Source organism: Vespa mandarinia, chromosome 1, assembly GCF_050613455.1.
Source record: "Vespa mandarinia isolate Hongniang chromosome 1, ASM5061345v1, whole genome shotgun sequence".
Taxonomy (NCBI): domain Eukaryota; kingdom Metazoa; phylum Arthropoda; class Insecta; order Hymenoptera; family Vespidae; genus Vespa; species Vespa mandarinia.
In genome coordinates, this window is record NC_140810.1 from 10,099,445 (window position 1) to 10,120,223 (window position 20,779).

The 20,779-nt window shown below is 28.5% G+C and overlaps 1 protein-coding gene and 2 long non-coding RNA genes across 4 annotated transcripts in view; 1 reads left to right on the forward strand and 2 right to left on the reverse strand.

The window, feature by feature from the left end:
- Positions 1 to 1,157: 1,157 nt before the first annotated feature.
- Positions 1,158 to 20,779, reverse strand: part of MESR3 (misexpression suppressor of ras 3) — a 49,372-nt gene continuing 29,750 nt past the window's right edge. Inside the window, exons 2-4 of one of the 2 annotated variants that reach the window (XM_035875551.2) lie at positions 4,882 to 5,142; positions 3,992 to 4,204; positions 1,158 to 3,558 (exon numbers count right to left, since the gene is read on the reverse strand). In XM_035875551.2, the coding sequence (XP_035731444.1) occupies positions 3,208 to 3,558; positions 3,992 to 4,204; positions 4,882 to 5,142 (825 nt within the window). In that variant the 3' untranslated portion in view covers positions 1,158 to 3,207. The remainder of the gene's footprint in view (positions 3,559 to 3,991; positions 4,205 to 4,881; positions 5,143 to 20,779) is intronic. The other variant, XM_035875552.2, reaches the window with a different exon arrangement.
- Positions 10,218 to 12,278, reverse strand: LOC146873299 (uncharacterized). Its single transcript, XR_014982745.1, has 2 exons — positions 11,522 to 12,278; positions 10,218 to 11,266 (listed from the first exon to the last, which is right to left on the reverse strand). It is a non-coding gene; the product is annotated as an uncharacterized LOC146873299 (long non-coding RNA).
- On the forward strand, positions 12,286 to 14,073 carry LOC118445746 (uncharacterized). The gene is made up of 4 exons (XR_014982746.1): positions 12,286 to 13,027; positions 13,104 to 13,372; positions 13,442 to 13,669; positions 13,983 to 14,073. It is a non-coding gene; the product is annotated as an uncharacterized LOC118445746 (long non-coding RNA).

Consider the following 20,779-nt stretch of genomic DNA (forward strand, 5'->3'; position numbering starts at 1 on the left):
ATATTGTTATTATTTTTCCTTTATTATTTTATTGTTTAAGTTACGATATCGTATCGATAACTGGAAATCGATTGGACAAAAAGACTTTATAAGACGTAAGCACAGTGAATTTCCTTTCTTTTTAAAAATTAAATGATGGACTTTTTGAGACTTTGGAATATTTGAAAAAAAAAATCTCGGTATCTTCGTTTTGCTCATGATGACCTATGATAGTCGGTCATGGATTTTATTATACGTATGTATAAGTAATGGCTTCAGTTTATCAGAGATTACAATGTAAGCAATGTAAGTATTGTATCTATTGATGCTGTGAATACACTTGGAAATAATTTGAATTGAATGGATCCGTCAATGGAATATTCTCATGCTGATAAAATGCCGCAGATATATTCGATGTAATTAGAAAGTAACAAAGTTTTATCAAAGTCCGAACTAATGAGACTGTCAGTCTATAAATTTATGGATACCCATTAATTATACAATGGTAACGATAATGATAATATAATCATTTTGAACACATTTATATAAGATAAAAACTAGACATCGAGACGATAATTCATAATTATTATAATTTTCTTCTTCGTTGTTTGAAGTTATAAAATAGTATTAATTTTAATTATAAACTAAAGATTATTGTATTAAAATACAATACATTAGTTTAATCTTTTTTATAGATCTAAAAAAAAATAGATAATTTAAAAAAGAAAAAAGAAGAAAACCAATATTTATAACTTATCATATATAATTTGAAAACTTAATTAACTTTCAATTAGTATGAGAAAATTAAAAATTGTATTCTTGTTTGTTTATTTAATTAAAAATTGTTTTGTTAAAAGAACTGAATAGAACACCATCTGTTGACACACATGGGGAGTTAGACAATAACATAGAACATGTTAGAAAAGTAAAAAAGAAAATTTTAGAATCGAGCAATCTTTTTATTAATCTATAGTATGATTAATCAATGAAATTCATTTAAGATTTAAGATACTATTTATTACCACAATTGTTACATAGATAAAGATATTTATGATCATTCGCAATGATTAATGATGATACATATTATGAAACATAACGATACAAATATATTTATATCACAGTCGTAGATAAAGAAATTAATACTAATTGATATCTGAAAGATATAGCTTACATAACAGCGTTTAAATCTGTTTGGAATTCACAAAATTTATAAATTTGTTAATTGTTTAATTGAAATTATGTTTATAAAAAAAACCGATGATGAATTGCTAAGTAAATTCCATCGAGATTATAATCATCGTAAAATCTAATTAATCTTAAGTATGATAAATTTGATTGGCAAGATAACCAGTAAATTGATACTTATATATTCTTAATACAAAAAGGTTTGCTTTTAACGTAAAGATTTAAAAAAAAATAAAATGAAAATAGAATAAAAATAATTCTATTATCTATAATAATAGTTTGACATGTAGATGAGTTCTTTGATCTACGTTTACTAACTGTAAAAGATGTTAATGTGGATGGTAAGACCAGTCTTATTGCGATCGCTATTAATTAACAATTTGGACATGACATACTTTGTAATGTCAGCTTTGATTTTCTATTATTGGTAAGACATATGGATAATAGATATCGATAATATTTCTTAATGAATATTCAGTTAAAATTTTTGCAATACAATAGAATTTTACATCAAGATAGAAAAAAAGCACATTGCATCGGATAGTACAGATTGTCATTTGTAGCATGAATCGGTAATATCGGAAACTATATCATTTTATTAAAATCTTTCTACATCGTAGAGCAAAGATATATATTTGAAAGGATGACGATATAATTTTTAAATTTTTATTGAGGCTTTGATTTTACGATTTTATCTTTTTCAAATTCTTAATAATTAATAAGTTTTACATATTAACAATAGACAAAGCTTTATAGTAAGGAAATGTAGCGATCGACTTTACCGACTGTTCCAAAGAAGGTAAGTTCATATCGTGAGAAATATTTTTACTAGGAAATTTTTCTCTTATAATTGGCTAAAATCGTAAACATAGATCGCGTTAACAAATTCAGAGAGAAATTTTACAATTTCTACAAACAACATAACGCCTTGGAAGGGTAAGTTACAAGATTTATATCTACATACACATTAATGGGTTTTTTAACTTACGCATACATATATTGCATATAATATAATAGCATTGTATTGATGATTTATGATTAAACGATTCTTATTATAGATCGTCTTATAGATTCAGGATTTATTTCTATAGACGTATCTAAGATTAGAAACTTCAACGATCACGTTTATTTAGTGATTGTATCGTCGGATAACAACCTCGAGCGTTTTTCTTAAAATAATAGGTAAGAAAAGAAAAATCGAAACTTTTACGAAACTAATTTCTGTTTTTAAAGAATAATCTATTTTTGTGAAATTAACATTCATGACCACGATATATGCCCATGACAGAATATACAAAAGTGAATAATAATGAATATACAGAAACGAGACAAGTTTTTAACGCTCTTTTTTTTTGTAATTTTTTTCGCTCATTATGTTCTATAATTTCGTGTCACGCTTCATGTATTTCTCATTGAAATACTCGTTCTTCGTTATTCACTGTAAAATAATTGAATGTAAATTTCGAGTATTTCTTTCAAGTTTCTAGCAATTTCGTCGTAATTCCTCGTATTTTACGAGTATCGATTCAGAACGAAACAATATGATTCTTGTAAAAACAGTCAGCCTTTTATCTTTATTATGCAAATTTATGAAAGGCGACGTAAAGAGTTCCGAAATAATCCAATATCCCATCTAGGGACGATATCCTGTAACGAAAATAAATGATTCCCCGAAAACTTAGATGAATTTCAGTCTTCCATTTATCCAATATTCGGAAACGGTATGATAAAATCTATGACGATGAAATCGATGAAATATCATGAAGTTCAAATAAAATTACCGGGTAAGTGAATTTAATCTGAACTCGATGGAAATGCATCGATTCCTATCATCGTCAATTTTCCTTTGCAAATTATTTCCCTTTAATCGGAAAATGGGATATATTTTTGTTAAAAAAAAAAAAAAAAAACAGAAAAAACGGAACTCTTGTTAACTCCACATACGATGATACTCTCATTGTAAAAAAAAGAAAGAAGATTCGATTCGATATAAGGTGAAGAGGTGAAGTGAAACTACGAAGATTTCATGAGGTTGTCCGTGACTCAGAAACTTGCCTCGAGGGAGTTCTCTAGCTCGCTCAAGGCTGGCACCAACGTTTGAAGGGAGAAATATCGCGATCGATCGGCAGCATCGACGCTCGTCACGTGCTGGAATTGGCATGGCTGGCTTATGTTGCTCTTCGCTGGTAGGACGACCTTCTTCTGCGGCACCTTCTTTTTCTTTTTACCTGGCACCGAGAGACTTATGTTCTCTGGACACGACACTAGTCGTTCTATGTGCTGCCACAAATCGTTCGCTGCTTTCGGATTGTCGAAGCTCAATCCAGCTAAACGTGTGTGGTCCGACGAGAGACACATTGTGTGAAATGCTGGTCCCGATACCTGTATTAAATTCTAGTGTGGGTATTTTTTTTTCTTCTTTTTTTCTTTTTTTTCACCCTACAGTTTAATCTGTTATCTAAGAGAAGATAAGTTAAATCGTCACGAAGATTTAATTTAAGTTTTTTAATTATTAAAGAATAAATAAATCAATTTATTTCTGATTTCTATTAAAAAAAAGTTAGATCTTTAGATATTTTTTTGTTTCTTTTTTTATTTTTATTTCGGATAAAAATAAATTTCATGCATTTACGTTCGTCGATTAAGAATTTTCTTAGTTAACGGGTTAACAAATGTTCGTTCTATTCGATTTGAAAATGATATAAATGCAATACGATTTTAGACACGTTACATCTATTTAATGTCTTGCTTCTTGTCTCTTTTCAAATGTATCGATTATGAAGTTCTAAATTATAGAGAATTAAAAATGTAAAAGAAACAAACATACCTTATAGGATGAAAGATTATCAATAGTTTCTCGCCACAATGTGAAGCAAGTGCCTCGCTCAGCTAATAAAATCTGAATACGTCTTTTAGATCTTGATCGTGTTTCTCCAAGATCGAGGACGACAACCGGTATTCCGGTGAATCGAAGTTCCCACCTTTCTGTTTGTGAGGCGCTACCAAGATACAAGTTTGCCAGTGATTCGCATACGAATACCTGTAAATTCAAAGGCAAAAATAACGAAGTTAAAATATATTGAAATATACAATGTATATATATATATATATATATATATATATATATATATATTTTTTTTTTTTCTGTTAAGATATCTTTTCCATACACGTTACATAACTTTTTCCTTGCTTAAACAACAAAATACTGCTTTTGATTTTCCATATTTGATAGGATACCATATTTGATATTACAATATATTTACATATATTGAAATATATATAAATATTCAAACATGTATATGAACTCGTTCATTCTATATTCCTTTGCATATAAGTACTATATAATAATATGTATATATGTGTATATATATGTATAATATAATATAATAATTATTTATTTATCTTTGTATGTGTGTGTGTGTTTATATATATATTGAAATGTATATAAATATTTAAACATGCACATGAATCTATGCATTATATAAATCTTCGTATATAGGTACTATATAATAATATATGTATATATGTATAATATAATATAATAATTATACAATAAAAATTATACAATTTATAATATTTATGTGTGGATGTGTTTATGTAGTATATGTTTATAGAGTGTGTGTATATATATAGATAGATATACTGTATATCGTATTTCGAATGTATATTGTATTCGAATGTATATTATTTTCGTGTATATTGTATTTCGAATATTACCTGTGATTTTAGTCCACGAAAGAACGTCTCCAATTGTTCGCGTTCCATTTGGCTAACCGGATCCAATCGTGATTCGTCGCTGTTTTCGGAGCTGTCGCTTCCTTCGTAGCTCGAAGTAGCGGAAGTATCAGCCTCACCGGTCGATGACAATCGTCTTCTAGTTGTGCCACTGTATTCGCTATAATATGATGAACTATGTAAAGAGAGATTCGATTGTAGTGTAGGACAGGAGGACGCATAAACCGGTCCGTTCATTTTTCCCTAAAAAAGAAAAAAAGAAATAAAACAATATTATATATTATAGTATTTCTTGTAAACATCGTTTAGATTATTTATTAAATTTGTTACGTTTTAATATAGATTTTTCGAAGTAGTTTCGAAAAAGAAATATTATTTTATAATGTTTTTATAATACTTCTTATATTTTATGAATGTATTTATTATATTTTATATAGAATTAATATCTCTCAGGAGTTTAAAATTTCGGCAATTTTCTGCTTATTTAGCGTCTATGCCCGTTTAATCGAATATGTCCGATGAATTACATTCAGCTAAATATCAGAAATCAAACAGTAAATAGACCTTAAACATACGTTATTCGACCGAATGTTAAACCTTATTTGAATGGAATCAAATGGTTAGAGTTTCGAGCGGATAAATGAGAGAGTCGGCTTTTCTTTACATTCAAATGCGTTTTAATAGTCGCACCGACTCTACTCCATTTATCATCCTTTTATATCCTCTCTTCCTTTTTTATCCATCAGTATGATATCGAAAATATTACGCTCCATTTAATCTAAAAGCGAGGAAACTTTTGTATGATCGAGTAATAGTCGCTCCTTTTTCATGTGTATTTTTATGTTTATGTACGTGAAAGCTCATCAATTTTATGAAAGCCCTGGTCTGAATTTTAGATTCTTCTATAAATAGCTCAACAGTCTTTGTATATCGAGTCATTTCCTTTCGATTTTATCCACGAATGTTATACAAGTTGAACTTTACGATTAAAGAGTAGAGTCTATTAAACAAAATAATAGATACCTATAAGTATGATAGAATATATATATATATATATATATATATATATATATAATATGTATATATATGATATATGTATGCATATGTGTATATGTATACATACATACATGAGTACATACTCTATATAATAAATAATAAATAAAAAAATATTTAATAGAGATTACATCTCATTAGAATAAAAATTTCTGGAGAGTCATAAAAATGATTTTGTAAACAAACATATCATTGATTATAATGAAAGTCTTTCTTAAATAAGAAAGACAATAATATGTATAGAATAGGAGAAATTTAAAAAGCATAGAGATATAAAAATAGAAAGAGAAAGAAAAACTGTTTCAATTCGATCGATTTTTTTAATCTTCTCTTCGTTTTTCTTTCTCTTTTTTTTAATTGACCTCGGTTGTGCAAGAAATTGGGTCGTCGACTTCGATGCTGTGACGCAAGAGATACTAGCAACTTCGTACAAGAGCTAATCAGTCAATGGCGTACCGACAACGACCCACTTAACCTGAACGAGAAAAGCCCATCTTCTGATGGCCTTAATTTGATCTCACTGCTTATAATCACCTTACGCTATAGATCTTCTACCAAAGCATTTATTAATATATCGATTTGATATAACGATAGTAATTGAAACGCGATAGCTACGATCAGAAATCTATATCGGAAATGTATAGCTCACATTTTGTCGCGTTTAAGAAAAATGCAAAATTATTGTCCGAAGCTTTATAAATTTTTAATATCCAATTTCATCTCTGATAAATCAAAGATAATCGAGGTAATACGAATATGAGTGAGAAAATATGGATTTATAATTAATAGTAGGTAATTATTATTCTTAGTATTGTATTGAATTTTATATTACATTACATTACATGATAAATTAATAGATGTTCACTTATAAACGAATACCATTTTGTTTAAATAAATGGAGGATGAATCAGAGTTTCAATAGAAACCACCAAAGTCTGTAAACGCCGTCACTGTACTCTTCGAATACTTTGGCTTTAATTCCTTTTCTTTTCGATAAATAGATCGTATTTTGTAAATTATCATAAATATCGAATTCACTTAAAAATTAATAGAAATAACGATTATTTGCTTATCGTGATCTCCTAATCGATAACACGATAACAAACGATATTCGACGATGAGTTCGAAAGAAGCAAACAATTTTTAAGCTTTTCCTTGTATTTATCGATGACAGCAATGATAGTTGATGCATAAATCTCTTCGGCGATTGAACTTTCCTTTTTGCATTCACGAGCATGCGTCATCTGTAATATGCTGATTTCACTTTTATCCGATGATTTTTCCAGGAAATTACTTTAATGAGATCATTATAATGATATGTTCTATAAAAAGAAAATATAAATTTTGGATGGGCTTTTAAGTTGATTTAAAAAATAATTTTTTAATAAAAAGAAAAAAAACAAATTATAGATATTTTAGAAAATCGAATGTGTATCTTTCTCTCACTTTCTCTTTCTCTCTCTCTCTCTCTTTCTCTCTCTCTCTCTCTCTTTCTCTCTTTCTCTCTCTCTCTCTCTCTCTCTCTCTCTCTCTCTTTCTCTCTCTCTCTCTCTCTCTCTCTTTCTCTCTTTCTCTCTCTCTCTCTCTCTCTCTCTCTCTCTCACTCCTTTCCGGTTGTTATTTTCAAAATGTAACTAACTTCGTATCAAAGTAAGCTGATGGTTTCAATAATGTGGGTGGATATCTTTTCCGCCCGAATGTATCATCCTTTGAAAAATGAAATCGATAAGGGTGAATTCTCTTTTGGTGATATACAATAAGCCCGCATGTGTTATAAATTATCTTACGCTATAGATCTTTTACTAAAGGATTTACTAATATATCGGTTCGATATAACGATAGTAATTGAAACGCGATAGCTACGATCAGAAATCTATACCGGAAATATATAGTTCACATTTTGTCGCGTTTAAGAAGAATGCAAAATTACTGTCCGAAGCGTTATAAATCTTTAATATTTAGTTTCATCTTCGGTAAATCGAAAATAATCGAGGTAATACGAATAAGAATGAGAATATATAGATTTATCATTAATAGTAAATAATTATTGTTCTTAATATTGTATTGAATTATAGATATTTTATTCAACATTATAATAATAATTAGCGAACCTGAAATTATTAATTTTATTATTATAATTGTAAATACAACACTCCCTGTATATTATTATTGCAATAATTATAATGGAGTTTTACAGTATATGGCATTAATGTACAGAATTTAATTTACAGTATAATTTTGAATTTAAAGTAACAATATTTAAAATATTATTTTTCTAAGAGCACTGACATAATTACTACAACATTCATTATATTTAATATATTAATATTTTTAATATTGACATGTTCCCAATTATTAAAATCTTCATGAAGCGTAACAAAATAGTTATAATTTCTTATTGGTACTTATACAAATATATGAAGATATTTAATATACATACGTACATATGTATGTATAAACAATATGTTTAGATTTTCATATCGTAATATTCAGGAGATGGAATTGAATCAGATACGCTCTACATATCGTTTGATTCATAACGAGTTTGCTAACGAATATATCCGTGTACAGGCGTTTTTATGTATTGTAGGCGGCATATGTAATCACATCGAGTGTATATAGCGGAAAACTGTAATCGATTACGTTTCACGATGCACAATAAATGAGTTAGCGACATCGTCATACTCGAGTGGTTAGATAAATTATAGATTCGTAGATGGTCATCTAAGTACTTACGATAGTAGTAAGTAGGAAGCTTCTAAATAGTTCTAGAATTTCTTTCTAGAAGAACCTACTCTTGCGAGTAGGAAATTTCCACATAGCAAACGATCAGGATTTTATGATTCGCCAAACGGAAAAAAATATGAAATGGATTTCCTCGTTGGTTCTACTGTATTTTTTTTTATTACCAATGCTGATTATATATTATTGATCATTATATTATTGATCATTTTATTTCTTTTATATCAAAATAAAATAAAACAAATAATATAAAATAATAATAATATTTAAGCTTTTCTCTTTTTTTCAGATCGAATATGCTACGATTCCTTAAAGATATATTATATTAATGGATTTGAATATGATCGTAAACACGCGATTTTTCATGTTTTCATAGATATTCTATTATTATGCTAGATTTTATGACTATCTCTGAAGATTTTCGAAGCTATCAAATTTTAATATCTTATTTAATTCGTATGTTATTGAAGTGTTTCTTTACTATTACTTTATACGTAAAAAAATTGATCAGAAAACAATTTTAGAAACGATAAATAAATCGAAATAAATAATTTTTATATGTGAAGTTAATCTCGGCATAGGAAAGTAAATCGATTGAACATGTGCGATGGAAATCGTTGATTATTTCAATGATTTGAATTAGCGTAATAAACGTTCGATTGAACCTTACAAAGTTTGTACGGAAGCTATATTGTTTTTGTAATTACAGGTAATCAATACATTTTTTTGATAGCATATACTTTCTTTTAATATATCGATCGATTCTTGAAAACATGATTTTGACGGTATATTGCTAGTAAATTGTGATTATATCGCAAAAAATATTCGCGAAATTTAAATTTACATTCGTTTTATTTGCATGTCTGATCGGACTTCTTAGTTATTTATTTTGATAGTTTGAACCGATAGATTATTTTTTTTTATAGTTTATACGCTTGTATATCATATATAAATTGTTGTATTTTTTGATTTGTAAGTCAAAATATTACAAATTTTAGCAGCGGACATATGCATAGTGACACTATTATTTACAAGTGGCAGAATCGTTTTTTACTTTATTGGTTGGCTGCTTGCTTCGACGCCATTTTTATTTCCGTCGGCGTTAAAGAGTTGCACGGGAAATTATCTTGTCGTCCTAATTACAACTAATTAGTATATTTCCTTCCAATGTACACCTTTTCTTAATGTATTAATTGACTGCTAAATGCCGAAGTCGTATTTAAGAAATGTTAGTAAAATTAATATCTTAATATATATTTTAATTACTTGACATTAATATAGGTATTTGTTAATATTTTTTCTTAAATTTTCAAGTTTTTTCTTTGCGATATTTTGCTTGTATTTTAATGTTGTTTATTATTTAATTAATCTCGAAGTTCACTTAATTTCACTTAAATTTCACTTAATACTTTTTTTATATGCATTGTATATATATAAACACGATAATGACGATATGTATACAAAAATTGATTTTATTCCATAATAATAATAATATTTCATTTTTCAGATTTCATCGTATTTTATATATGAATCATTTTTATATGTGAAGATTATCGATAGATTATCGACTGATCTTAACACGAAGTATATACGGTCATCATTGTTTATTTGTAATTGTTATACATTATGCATCAAGATAAGTGTTTCAAAGTTAAAGATAATGAACGGGCAGCAAGATAAAGCTCGTTTGGATACAACATGGCCCTGTAGTTAAACTCATTATGGACAACCCGCATGACACGTTCCGACGAAAAGTTTTGAGAAACATTCAGTATTTCTAGTTGCAATGAAAAGTTCATCAAAAGAGGAGCTGGTTGTAGTGGCTGTAATTTGTGCAGAGCAGAAAAAGCGGAAAAAGTGTATCTCGCGGAAACACAAGTTCTGGGTGCATGAAATATTTAAAAAGAAATTATGGCGAATTCCATCATCCATTCCAGAATTTATTAAAAGATGATATAAAATCTTGTCCACTTGATAATTTTTTAATTCATATTCTTTTACAAGGTCAGTAATTTTTTTTTATTTCTACTTGGATTGATAAGGAAAACATTCTCGTTGTTTTCTTTATAGCCTTGAAAAAAGCAGCCGAAACATTAGTTTGTATACTGCCTAGATAGATCTTTCTAGATGTTCTTTTTACTCTGGAAGTAATCTTGTAACACTTGCGTTACGAAGGATGAATAACATTTTTGCCTTTACTCTTCCTAGTTAGACTACGATCTATTATTTTAGATAAAGGTTTTTATTTGTTAGAGGTCATTTATTGGGATTGTTAGACATGTTGATTCTTGCGCGTGTGGTTCTTGCGTAATTTTCATTTCTTTCTTAATGGCATTAGTACTGACGTCTGGACCATCTATCGGAGCTGTTTGATTGACAAATTCATTGCTCTCTTTAGAATCAAGTGTTATGTTTATAATCTGATTTCTCTCTCCAATATGTGGATGATAAACTACGTTATATTTTAAAACAGTTCTTGTTCAGCTACCTGTCCAAACATAGTCTTCCTCTTTTTGTATTCTTTTCGAAAACGGTCTCGAAAAACAATCTATTTATTTTTTGCACATTATAGCTGAAACATAAAAGTCAAAATAGTAACATACCAAAATATAGAAATAACGTGTGTGTGTGTGAATGTGTATATTTTACAGATCCAAAGTACATTTCGAACTAATTTTTTACGACTTTATATATTAAACTTTCAAAATAATATATATTATACGTTCTTAAGTAATCTATGAACACACGTCTAAAGCAGCACTTAATATAGTTAAAATATGATAAATATATGTTATAGTATAATTGTATTGCGCTGTAATATATTTACCTGTCAAAGAATCGAATTTTTCTGAAAATTTTGTTGCCAAGTCTTTCTGCTATCATAATATGAAGGATCTGAGACATCGTACAGGAATGAATACTCCCGCATTGATTCTATGAGTACTTCACTTTTGGTATATTGTAATAAAATTAAAATATAATATTAGAGAAAAAGATGTTCAGTTGTACGTGGTCAAAGCCATACTGGTTGCTCGAAACGAACGGAAATAATGTTACACAAAGCATTCTGATCGTTTAAGTTATTATGTCGATCTATGCCATAGTGAGTTACAATCCGTTTAAATCAATGCAAAGTAATGCCGCTTTCCCACGAGGGCGTGAACCAAGAAGGTGAATTACACTTTTGTGGACTACGACTTGTGTGAGCATGCTATCGGGAAGATTGCCTGTGACGTTAATACCTCCACGACTCAGTCGTGACTGAGGATCAAACCGGTTTGAATTTCTATCGTGGCAGTAGCACGCGTGGAACAAAATATCTACGCAGCGTTTTCGGTTTTGTCAGACGGGTTTTGTCGGGTTTGATCAGACGGAATCAGTATTTTATAATCCGACATTTAATGAATACAGGGATCGTGATATACGAGCATCAGCAAGAGTTTAACGAATTTCGGAGACTTTAAATACAAATGGTTTCGGAGACTTTAAGTACAAAAGAAGTAATTTAAAAATTTGTAAACTTGAGAAATTCGTATTGCCAAGAATTAAAGAAAATCAAGGATAATCAAAGGCCAGGAAAATCTACAAATGATGCCTATAAACCAAACAATAATGTAGTTTACGAAAATGAATTCCTTTATTCATCCTTTTGTATAATGACGAGAAACTATTATTATTACACCTTAATATTTGATATTAGTGAGTACATTTAAAAGAGAATAACTACGTATATACTCATATAAATAATATCTTTCTTTGGTAAAGTAAGTAATATTTTCAGTTAATATTTGATTTAATTAATATTTGATATTGTCATACTCCTTTATCATTGAAATAGTAACATTTCTCATATTCCTTCTGCTTCAAAGTTTGCGTGTCTGTTATGCACTGACAGCAAATTCTGTAAACCATTGTTTCTAAATGGATTCTATGAACTGAAAGAAACATGATAGTTCTCTTCTTCGTACTCAATTAGGTCACTAGGTATATAGCATGGATTGATTTTTCTCAAACAAGTTGTGCAAAGTATAGCATGCAAAAACCACTTTGTACATTGTCTCTAGTTGCAGTATAATTGAATTTTCAAAAATTATAAATTTCAAACATGTTTTCCACGACTTTGCATGCTCTGGAAAGTCTGTAACTATAAATCTTCTCTTTTCCTGATAAATTACGTCGACTACAGGATTTTATAAATATTTTTTTGACAGATACGGATAATCTCTTACAATGATCGAATTAGGAGTTCGGTAAGAGCATCGATTTCTAAAGCAGTATTAGTATAAATAAATTATTTTGAAATGTCTTCATATGATCTTTTTTTAGCTCTAACGTAGGTATATCGGAAGCAATAATTACTATCAACCAAAGCAAGCAATACGATATTGTAACTGTTCTTAATATTGCAGTAGCCTGAGCCACTTAAAGGAGATTTTATGACGATGTATTTTCCATCGAGAGTTTCTATGCATTCTGGAAAATTCTAATGCGTTTTGAATCCATATTAAATATTTTTCTTATATTCTTGTATCATCGGTACTTGAAAAAATTATTTGTGTTCTCATATGTTGCAAAGAAATAATACTGAAATTGAAGTTAATCAAAAAAAGGACAAATGATAATGGGAAATATTGTTAATGATGAGACTTTTTCTCACAAAAAAGAAAAAAAGCAGAAGGTGAGCAAAAATTTAGTCTTTATTTATCATGCTTTAAATAAACTCCAACACGAGCGGTACAAATTGCAGAGAAGAAGAATAACTAGAATCATTTCAGCAAATATTAGGATCGTTATTGCGAATCATCGAATTTCCAAATGCAACAATGAATTATAATTTTGTTTGTAAACAGAATGTGTACATCAACTATTCAATATCAATATAATAACTCATCTGTACCAAGTTTATATATTATGCAGTGAAACTTCTGAATATATTTATTCACCTTCGAATGAATTAACCTTAATTTATTCAAAGGTAATTAATATATATTAATTAATCTTTAATTATATCTATAACTAATCTATAAATTCTATAGGAAATAATTGTATTTTCTTATTCATAATTTTGATGTCAATACATATATAATATTATTTAACATATAATACATAATGTAATTTGTTTAGTTATATAATTTATTATTTAAATAATAACAAAAATAACAATAATAATAGTAATAAACATAATAGTAATCATTAAATTTTTTACTTAATTAAATAATTTTATTTACAACAAAATATAAATGGTATCAGAAGTATACGAGATAAATTTACTTATTGTGCTTTTTTAGGTACGGAAAAAATATTTTAAACTTTTAATTGATTCTCCTGTTGTTATGTAATCCAACATTACTGCTAATTTTGTTTTGTTACTTATCGCCGGTCATTTTAACAAATTTGCAAATTATATTTTTGTCATTTGTAATAAATGTTTAAAATCATCAGAATAATTATTTCTAAGATTTTTTTTGTATAAATGTAGAATTTCCCGAAACTCGACATTGTAATATCAACTGTCTAAACCACTATCGCTATTTCTTGTGTTTCTTTTGTTCAGTTTTTAGTAAACTAATAATTTGATGAACTAAAATAAAATAAATAACCTGACAACTCACAGAAATTATTATGTTTATGACTACAATTCGATTTACGCTGTTGTAAATTAAAAATGACACGTAAATAGTACACACTTTCCACTAACAAAAATGAAAATAACTAAAGTGAGCACGACAGCGTGATTCACGTTCGTGGTTCATGCTTCGTGAGTATATAGTAGCATAAAGTAACCGATGCTATGTTGTGTTGTGCTGCACTTCGGTGAGTTGTACTGTCCGCTCATAACGGGTTCCCTCCTTTAAACTTAATATATCTATCAGCATATGTAAAAAACTATTTTATAGTTTATTCAATTTATCATGAGATTAATGTAGAAGTCGAGGTATCAATACCGAACTTCGTAAAAAGAGTATGCAACCATTGTACATGAAAAATATAATATTGTTAATTAATTAAAATAGTCATCTTTAAAAAGGATTCATCCCAAGGATATTTGGATATAATACAACTATAAAGTTAATTTTTATTACGTCAAAAATGAATTTTTTCGAAGTTAGAATCATTAAAAAATAGTTCCATAAAAACGATATATAACTTTACTGTTTCGAAAAAAGAAAAAAAAATAGTCATTAATCCATAGAGTTAAATTATAAGTGAATCTTTATTTTTTACCTAAATATTATCAGTTACTAATTGATTAATATTCGTTTTTTCACTCTGTGTTTACTGCATTCTCGGTTATGCCTGTGATTAAGTACTATTTGCATGGGTGAACATCAGTTAGTACATGTTTAGTTTAAAAATCACTTTTTTAACGAATGTTAGTTTGTTGTATACGATGTGCATTTATCTCTCTGTGTGTGTTGTAATGTCGTGAATTATACATCGGTAAGCGAAATTTCTAATTATATAAAAGTATACGAATAGCATACAACATACAAAGTATATAGTCGATTTTAATTTTATATAGAACTATCCTATTATAATAAAATATTCGTATACTACTGGTGTGATTATATATTAATAAATATTAGTACTTATTTTGAAAGTAGTTTATCACATAATGATCATTAATATTTGGCAATCAGTTACAACAAATTGATACGTATTCCTAATTAAGATTTTTAATCAAATGCGGAATAAATTAGAGTGATGTAGGTGTTATATCTTGGGTCATATCCCCTAGCTTACTTTTGTACTTTGACGGTATACGTGAAAATCATGGAATGTGTGTATGTGTGTTGAAATGTATGTTTTATCTTTTTTAAATATAGGTATAGGTAGATAGGTAACATATATCCTATTCGAATACGATTTTACTTATATATAGACGAAACCAGATCAGGCGCCGTGTCATATATTTTCAATTCGGAAATGGAAAATCTTGCCTCCGGTTATTTGTAAAATGGTTGCAAATTTTATATCTTTCAACATATGTATTTCCTATACTTTGTTACTACTTTGTTAATACTTTGCAGTTTTACACCTTATAAATGATATCAAAATACATAATTTTTATTTTTTTTTTTTTTTTAATATTTAAATAAAATTTATAAAATCCAGGTTTTTGTAAATCAAATTTACAAGAACTTTTGAACACGTTTGATATGTAGAATTAAATATATTGATGTTTTATGCATCCGCAATTTATGCAATATATTATTTGCCATGTATATGTGTATCTAATTAAGATTCAGATATTACAAAATATAAACAATTCTTTAAAAGTAATTTTTTTAATTTCTAAATGCTAATATAATAGTTTTAATGATTAGAACAAATATAAATTAATCTTTTATTTTTTTATTAATAAATAAAAAAGGATAGAAAACTGAAAGATTAGCAATAAGCGCAATCAAGGATATTTCTTATTTATACGTTCAATGATTATTTCATACGTTATACCTACTAATTTCAACATATTACAATAGTTATGTCATTTGATTAGAAACGAAACTTCGCGTAAAAATTTTATTCTTGGTCGTCGACAAAAAAATTGAATTTATTACGGCAAGTTTTAGGAAATCGATATTACTCGCGATCTATCGAATGAATATAAAAGAAATATTATTTATTTCGTTGTTTTCAAAAATATGTTTTTTCTAATAATATATGAACATCGCTACAAATCATTATTTAGTACTACTATTTTTAATTCTTATCTTCAAAATGCAAAAAATATTCAATCTTGCAACAAATTTTTTTTTAATAATAATTACAGTTTTGATAATAATTATTATTATCATAGAATAATAATAATTAATATAAAAATAGGACAATAGATTCACGTTTGCAGCTGCATTTGAAGATATTGTTATCGCGCTAGCAGGATGCATTTTGGTGTGATTAGGGAACATCGTCTGTCAAGTTGAACATACTCGGTAAATTAATGGCTCGAAAAGCCATCCCTCGTTAGAATGTGGCAAATACGTCGGTAACATAATGCCAGCACTATAGTAATCGTAAATGAGAAGTATGCGAATGAACAAGAATCCTAAATGAATTTTCTTGTACATCCTTTTGCCACGTGTCTTTCGTTTTCTCAGACAGGAAACAAGATGCCTTGTTACGCCGTCGTTGAATAGTTTTCTTGCGCATGATTAATCAGCTTGAGTTAGTATCATAACTGACAGACTTAACAGATCGGCATTATATATTTTTCGCAAAATAAATAAATGTTTTATTACTATAACTGTTTCTTAAAAACTTGATAGACTAGTAGATAGTAACCATTTAAATAAGCAGATACACATTTGTTACTTTAAATTATTTTCTTCGTTTATACGTAAAAGTTATTGTTCAGCGAGGAACATCATAACATTAAATAGGAAATAAAAATTAAGTATTAATAATAGAGTTGAAAGAAGTTTTAGATAATTCAAAAATTTTTGTTTTAAAATGGTATTAAAATACAATATAATATAGATCAATATACCGCTATATCGTCATTATAAATTGTTTCATAGAAATTAACTATTTTGTTACTATTTTATAGAAATCCGACATGTTATGGTATATATTTATTTTCTAATATATTAAGTATATCGACAAATTCTTTATTAAAAAATTAAAAATTTTCGTATATATAGTATACAATAATATATATAATATAATATATAAAATATAATAATTAATATATATATAATATATATATATATATATATATATATATATATACACGAGTATGTAATACTAGAATTACAAAATCAGTAAAAATGATGAATTTTAGATTTCTTATTTTGCAATTATTTGAATTATAGCTATTAAAAATATATAAATTAAAAGCTGCTTTTTTCTACAATATTTACTATTATAAGATGAAATAAACTAAAAATATCATTATTAATCTAATTTTACGATATCAAATTAATGGATGTAGTAAATATATCAATCTAATATAATAATATATATATATCGATCTAAATAAATATAAATCTAATTTTATTATATCAAATTAAAGGATATGGTAAAAATAGATCGATAACTCTAATGTTAAAAATAATTTTAGAATACTACAAATAAAGAATATAAAAAATAATTATATACATATTACATATATATTACATATATATATATATATATATATATATATATATATATATATAATTGTGCGTTTAGCAAAAAAGTATTCGGTAGATCAAATAGATCCTTTGATAATTTTTTTTCAGTGATTATTATCTTTCTAATAAAAAATAGTCAAATCTCATCTTTGGTAGATATTATTTCAAAAGGGAAGTTCACACAATTGCGGTGTATTATTAGTAACTTCATTGTCGCCCAAAGGCAAAGGTACATTTGTACTCCTTTGATCTCGACATCATTCCGACGAAATCTCTCTCTCTCTCTTCCCCCTCTCTCTCTCACCCTATCTCTATTTCTCTCTTTCTACCGTTTCTCCTTTCTCTATACCTTCTGAAGTTATTCTTTCACCTCTTCCTTCCTCTCAGTTTCTTTCCTTTCTCAAGGCACGTCGTATTTCGTGACGGGACAATAAACACGAATACGAACGATGTGATCTATCGACACGACACGATTCTTGCTATCGGTTCTCTCTCTTTTTCTTTCTCTCTTTCTCTTTCTCTTTCTCTCTCTCTTTCTTTCTTCCTCTCTTTTTTCCTCTTTCTCTTCTTATACTTAGGCCCTTCGAACGTTGTATTGTATATTCCACGTTAGTATCGTGTTTACGTTATTACACGGCGTATACAGTATATCTTGGGAATGTTACGCAGTTGGTAGTGCATACACAACATACATATATGCACACACCACGCGCGCGCGCGCGTACACGTACACGTACACGATATACGTACATACACATTCATAAATCAAACGTTTGTCGAAGTACACACGTGGTGTCCCATCGTCGTAGCCACTTACCTCAAGGATTACTGTTCTCCGGTGCAACGACCGACGAGAGAAGAATAATACGCGTGACGATGCAGGAAACTCCGAGGTTCCAGGTTGTTAAGCGGCCTATGACCTTGAGAGACCCGTGTACGAGAAAGGTACACGGTCTTTTTCGTGGGACGACGATGATTTCAAAGCAGACGTTCTATGACGTCTTCTGTTAGAAGAAAGTTTTCTCTCACACAGAAGTGAAATCGATAGGAAAGATATATTGAAAAGAGTTGTCGAATATATAGATCTTATATTGTTTTATAAATTATACCTCAGTAAGTTCTTTCATACCGTTGAATATAATATAATATTATAACACAATTTTGAAATTTACTCTTAACGCGTTTGTTTTCCATGCATTTAGTTTATCATATATAGGTTATCTTTTATCATACATATATTATCATTAAGATCTATTATACATATATAACATAACCAACAATTCATGTAAATCTATTAAATAATAAAAGAAAATGGAAAACAATTATTTTGTTATAATTCTAATCTGCAGAAAAGAAAATACTATCAAGAGTATAAAATGTTAATTATAGATTTATAAAATTTGTAGAAAGAAATATTAAAAATAGTTAAAATCTCTTATTGCTCCCCAACTGTGAAACTTAAATTATTAATATTAATACAGTGATGTCATTTATAATAATCATAATATATTAAATATCTTTTTAATAATTTCCTAAATTATGTTACCTTTATTTAATAAAAAAAATATATTTATCCGAATTAAATATTTGTCAATGTTTTCTTTTTGCTATTAATACATAATACGTTTTGTACTATATGTTATAGACTACGTTATAAACGAACTTATAACAAATTAATTCATTCTTGGTAAAACGTTAAATATGTAATAGTACGTATCTTAAATATCAGATTACTATTTTTAATACTAATTTGCATAAAATGTTACATCAACCAAATAGAAAATATGACATAAAATATTTTAAATGGTAAAAATTTTAACAAATTCTTCCCTTTTAAATGGTATCATTAGCGTACGTTAAGAAAACATTATTTGTTTTTGGGACAATTTCGTATCTAGCGAAGTCCTTTTTAATTTTTCTCATGACTAGTCAAATACGAGGCTCGATAAAACGAGTAATATCATGTTAACCTGTTTATTTTATTGCTTATCCTCTAAGTTCATGAACGTGCCAGTAATCATAACGTAGTCTTGATAAACCGTTTTAACTAACCATGTCAAGGAACATTCGATAAAATAAAAAGCTAGCTAGTATGGCGTGTTGGCTAGTATGGTTTATGTTGACGTGAACCAAATTCTCTTTCGAGTAGTAAGCGACATGAGAGCAAGTTAGAGAGAGAGAGAGAGAGAGAGAGAGAGAGAGAGAGAGAGAGAGAGAAAGAGAGAGAGAGAGAAAGAGAAAGAGTGAGAGATAGATAGATAGAGAGAGAGTGAGAATGAGAGAGAGTAGTGGGATGTTAGATTAACAATAATTGTTTGGTTAATTAGATATCGTCAAAAATAACGGATTAGAGAACGAATTCGTCGTTGTTATGGATATATGTTAATTCAGTCTAACTTTTTATCGACAATACGTATGATGAAGGGTAGACGACAATAACATATGTACTTATGTTTGACAAGAGTTCCAACGCGATGATTCTCCTTAAAGAGAGGGATTGAGTGTAATGCTAGTAAGTATAATTATTACAGACTCGTGAATGGCCGTAATGAGAGGAATGGCGTCATCTCCGTGAACAGTTGTAAGCTGGAGAAATCGAGAGGAGGATACTCTTGGAAATGTGAGCCGAGAGTCCGAGGAGAATTCACTTTCTCGATATCGTGCCTCACGTATGCCTTTCTTTCTCTCTTTCTTTTTCTTTCTCTTTCTCTTTCTTTCTCTTTCTCTTTCTCTTTCTCTCTCTCTTCCCTCTCTCTCTTCCTCTCTTTTTTTCTCTCTCTCTCTTTCTCTCTCTCTCTTTCTCCCTCTCTCTTTCTCTCTCTCTTTCTCTCTCTCTTTCTCTCTCTCTTTCTGTTTCTCTCATAGATCCTCGATCATTCATGAATCACATTGAAACAGGCGTATCGCCGATTCGAAATTCTCGTTTCTCTCTTGGCACGCATTTCGTTTGAAATACGTCGACTGTAAGCGAG